General features: G+C 46.5%; 2 protein-coding genes across 2 annotated transcripts; both read right to left on the bottom strand.

Annotated features, from left to right (window-relative positions):
- Nucleotides 1-1,604: 1,604 nt before the first annotated feature.
- Nucleotides 1,605-3,812, bottom strand: LOC107557564 (frizzled-8-like). The gene has a single exon (XM_016241038.1). It carries the CDS (start codon nt 3,791-3,793, stop codon nt 3,470-3,472), a length of 324 nt encoding a protein of 107 aa, XP_016096524.1. The 5' UTR covers nt 3,794-3,812; the 3' UTR covers nt 1,605-3,469.
- Nucleotides 2,054-3,445, bottom strand: LOC107557558 (frizzled-8-like). Its single transcript, XM_016241028.1, has one exon. The coding sequence runs from the start codon at nt 3,443-3,445 to the stop codon at nt 2,054-2,056; it is 1,392 nt and encodes a 463-aa protein (XP_016096514.1).
- Nucleotides 3,813-4,056: the final 244 nt, after the last annotated feature.

Here is a 4,056-nt window from a genome sequence, read left to right as displayed (position 1 = left end):
CGTAAACTACGCCAGAGCGCGTACACACCGCATACACCGGAAGCCGTGTGCTCGCCCAAAGACAGTTGGAGATAGTGGTGTATCAGAGGTAAAAAATGATATAAATACTGTTCGGTTTCTGGCACAAACCGATCGTTTTGTGTCTTAGGACATCAATGTGCCGTCACGAGCTGCAGGGTTTAATTTGGATTTGTCTGTGCATGTTTTTTTTTACTCTCATAGATTTTGTTACCATTGCCATGCATTATACGACCGATAGACTGCAACGGTTAAAGTTAAAAACCATCATATGTGTTCTACTGAAGAAACAAAGTCACCTACATCTTGGATGCCCTGGGGGTAAGCAGATAAACATCGCATTTTCATTTTTGGATGAACTATCCCTTTAAGCTTGGTAAATAGTAACTGTAATTGTTTACATTGACCGCTGGATGGAGACATAGTACAGTAAAATAAGCAGTTATTGTTGTCAGAAATTTAATTGGAATGCACTCTGAAATTTAAATTACTTTAAAAAAAATTGATGTTTTAAATAACATGCCTTTTTCTTTTCCTTTCTTTTTTTTTCATGAAGGACTTTTACACTGGTTTCCATTTTTTTCTTACCTTCTCTTTTAAAGTATCATGAATCCACCAAAATGTTCTGTGTGTGTAAAAGGTATTGATGGAAATACAGCAAGTTATTTTGTTAAGTGCGAACAGCAATGGAAAAGCGTGACAACTCATTTAAAAATGAAATATCCTTATGAAATGTTTAAACTAGCCTATTGTATCAGAATCTATCAGAGTAATTAAACATAAGCACTCTGGTGTCGTTATGAAATGAGTTGAATGCAGACCATTTTACATTCGCTTGAAATACACAGAAATACTGCAACAAGACATTCCCAGTTAGATTACAAAAAAAATAAAAATTGACGAGACAAATCTAACCATTTTGCAACAATTTCAGTGTCTTTGTCAGAGAATCTCCATTGGAGTTTCCCAAAAAGGCTCTGGGGATTACGTAAGGGACCACCTGTAGATTTTCACTCAACGTCTCTGTGAGTGTAACTACTATTAATACAGTTGAAATTCAAAAAGGACGTTTTGATAGTGCTAAAAAAAAAAAACCTCAAACGGTCACAGGTTTTCTCTAACAAAACATGGCTGGGGCCCCGAACTTCAAATAGTTTCTATAACGTCGATCAAAGCACAACGGTCTCAAATTAGACAATAAAAAAACTTGCCACTTCAGTCTAAAGGTTCTATCTACATGGCACCTTTATTCTAGACTTTAAAAGAAAGATCAAAGTTTCCCCAGATGAAAAGGACCCGTTCCCTGCATTTAAACCCCAAAGCCCTCTTTTAGTCAATTAAGTAGCAAGCACGTGAAGGGTTCAACAATTATGGAGATTCTCCAACACAAGGCCCTTGTCTCTAATTAGGCCTCAAAGAGTTTCTCCCACAAAAGCATCTTCAGTGGGAATGACCACAAAGAGCCGATGCGGAGCACTCATTACCAGAAGCTTCCTCGGCATGAAAGCAGCACTTTGAGAGATTCAGATTCCTCAAAAAGATTTTATTCTCAAAATAAAAGTCATATTTGCTTTTCGTGTGGCATCTACACTATATACAAATGTACAATCATTTTATAAATCATCTTTTATACACCAATTTACAAGTTTGTATAAATACATTTCGCAATTTTAAAAAAAGAACAACAACCCGTATATAATAACAATAATAATAATAGGGCACTAAAGCATTAAGGCTTATTTAAACCATCTTTGATTGTTCAGACAATTCAAAACCTGTCTTCCAACAACGTGTAAAAGTAAACGACACGAAATGCTGCAAGTTGGGGACATGTGTTACTCCGCTAGGAACAAATGCCCGAATGCTCCTTAAGAATTCCTAATTCCATATCAATAGAATGGAATTAGCGAGACGTAATTGTTTCTGCATTGTCGCACTGTTTCAACCAGTTCGTCCGCTAACAGAAACCATCAACATGTTCATTTGTATGCAAACGACTGAAAGACCCCTCAACAATTAATAGGGGTTTCTTGTTTCAGACCTGGGACAAAGGCATCTGCTTGGGGCAGGACACCGAGCTGGCGGTCCCGGACCTCCACGTTAAACCCGTGCTCACGTCACTGTACATGGAGCCACCGGAGCCCTTGCTGCCCCAGCAGCAGCGCGTGCAGAAACTCCTCCAGGACTCCAGGGTCTTACCGGACCAGGTCCAAACTCCAGAGGTGATGCCCACCAGAAGGCACATGAAGTATTTGAGCATGAACACAGCATAGTCCGGCCTCTTGACCTCCTGCTCCAATAAACACGAACAGTTATGCGTGATCTCCCAACTCTGTCTGTTATGCTGCTCGTAGAAGTAACACGCCACGATGATGGTCGCGGGGACCGTGTAGAGCACCGTGAAGATCCCGATCCGGATCATCAGCTTCTCGAGTTTATCAGTTTTAGTGCCACCTTGCTTAATGACACTTCTGATCCTGAACAGCGACACGAATCCGGCCAAAAGAAACATGGTGCCGATGAACAGGTAGATCACTAGCGGAGCCAACACGAAGCCCCGCAGGTTGTCCAAGTTCTGGTTGCCCACATAGCAGATCCCGGCGACCGGGTCGCCGTCCACCGAGCTCAGCGCGAGCACGGCGATGGACTTCATGGACGGGATGAGCCAGGCGGCCAGGTGGAAGTACTGGGAGTAGCCCGCGATGGCCTCGTTGCCCCACTTCATGCCCGCCGCGAGGAACCAGGTGAGCGAGAGGATGACCCACCATATCGAGCTGGCCATCCCGAAGAAATAGATCAACAAAAACACAACGGTGCACAACGCGGGGCCGGTGGTTTCGTAGTGAATGTGCTCCACCTCATACTCCCGGTTGCACGCCACTTGTTCGTGCCCGGCAATTAATCGCACGATATAACCGATCGACACAAACATATAACACGCCGAGAGGAAAATGATCGGGCGCTCGGGGTATTTAAAGCGCTCCATGTCGATTAGAAATGTAGCGACGGTGGCGAAGGTGGATATGAAGCATAACACCGACCAGAGTCCGATCCAGAAGGCCGTGAAAGTCCGCTCGTCCTGGGTGAAATACGGGTTGTGACACGGCATGGCGCAGTTCGGGATCTGACCCGTCTTGACGCGGTTGTACAGCGGGTGTCGGTCGCTGTTCAGCGCCACCATCGGCGCGCGACACTGGCAGCCCGGCTCGCAGGGCTTACTCGCTTTGGTTCCAACACCCGGTCGCCCGCTTTTCTTTTTGTGCGGATTGAAGGCTTTGCTGGGGTAGTTGGTGGGTTTGGACAGCACCGGCGACACCGTGGTGGAGTCGGTTCGGTTGTAGTCCATGCACAGCGTGTCTGGCGCGCCCTGGACGGGCAGCAAATCGCACCTCATGCGGTCCGGCCAAGGGAAGCCGTACTGCCGCATGAGCGGGGCGCAGCCCGCCTTGGCTCACTCGCATACGCTCCGGCACGGCGGCAGGGGTTTCTTGTAGTCCTCCAGGCATATGGGGGTGTACATGCTGCACAGGAAGAACTTGAGATCCGGGGAGCACTGGATCTCCACCAGCGGCCAGAACTGGTGCACCTCCAAGCCGGCTTCATCCTGCGTGTCGTGGTTGAACTGGTTGGGCATGAAGGTGTAGTTGTAGCCGATGCCCTTGCACAGAGGAACGGCTATCTCCTGACAGGTGATCTCCTTGGCCGTGGTGCCGCTCGAGCGGGGCAGCAGGGCGAGCGCGAGGAACAGGTAAATCCCCAACAGGTAGTACTCCATTCTTCCGCCCTCCCCCTGTCAACACAAGCAATGCAGCGCTGGAAACAGTTCAGATCTTGAAGAGCAGACCCATCTCCGCTTCACTTGTTTGGCACGGAGTCGCGGTTGGGTTGCATCCCGAGAATAAATATCCCGGGAATAAATGCAAGCGTCTCGTATTTCCTCTCCTTGTTCTCGCTCCAGCGATTTGTTCCAAAAATAAAGCCGCGTTTGAATAGTCTAAACTTATCTGTTCTGCAAAAAAAAAAAAAAAAACTCTCGTA

The sequence above is a fragment of the Sinocyclocheilus grahami genome, unplaced genomic scaffold (assembly GCF_001515645.1).
Source record: "Sinocyclocheilus grahami isolate Dianchi unplaced genomic scaffold, SAMN03320097.WGS_v1.1 scaffold608.1, whole genome shotgun sequence".
NCBI classification, from domain to species: domain Eukaryota; kingdom Metazoa; phylum Chordata; class Actinopteri; order Cypriniformes; family Cyprinidae; genus Sinocyclocheilus; species Sinocyclocheilus grahami.
This window is presented reverse-complemented; position numbering and strand designations above follow the sequence as displayed.

Bases quoted from the DNA above. Each gene is read 5' to 3' on its own strand.
- LOC107557558 (XM_016241028.1), bottom strand. From the start codon at position 3,445: ATGCGGCAGTACGGCTTCCCTTGGCCGGACCGCATGAGGTGCGATTTG.
- LOC107557564 (XM_016241038.1), bottom strand. From the start codon at position 3,793: ATGGAGTACTACCTGTTGGGGATTTACCTGTTCCTCGCGCTCGCCCTG.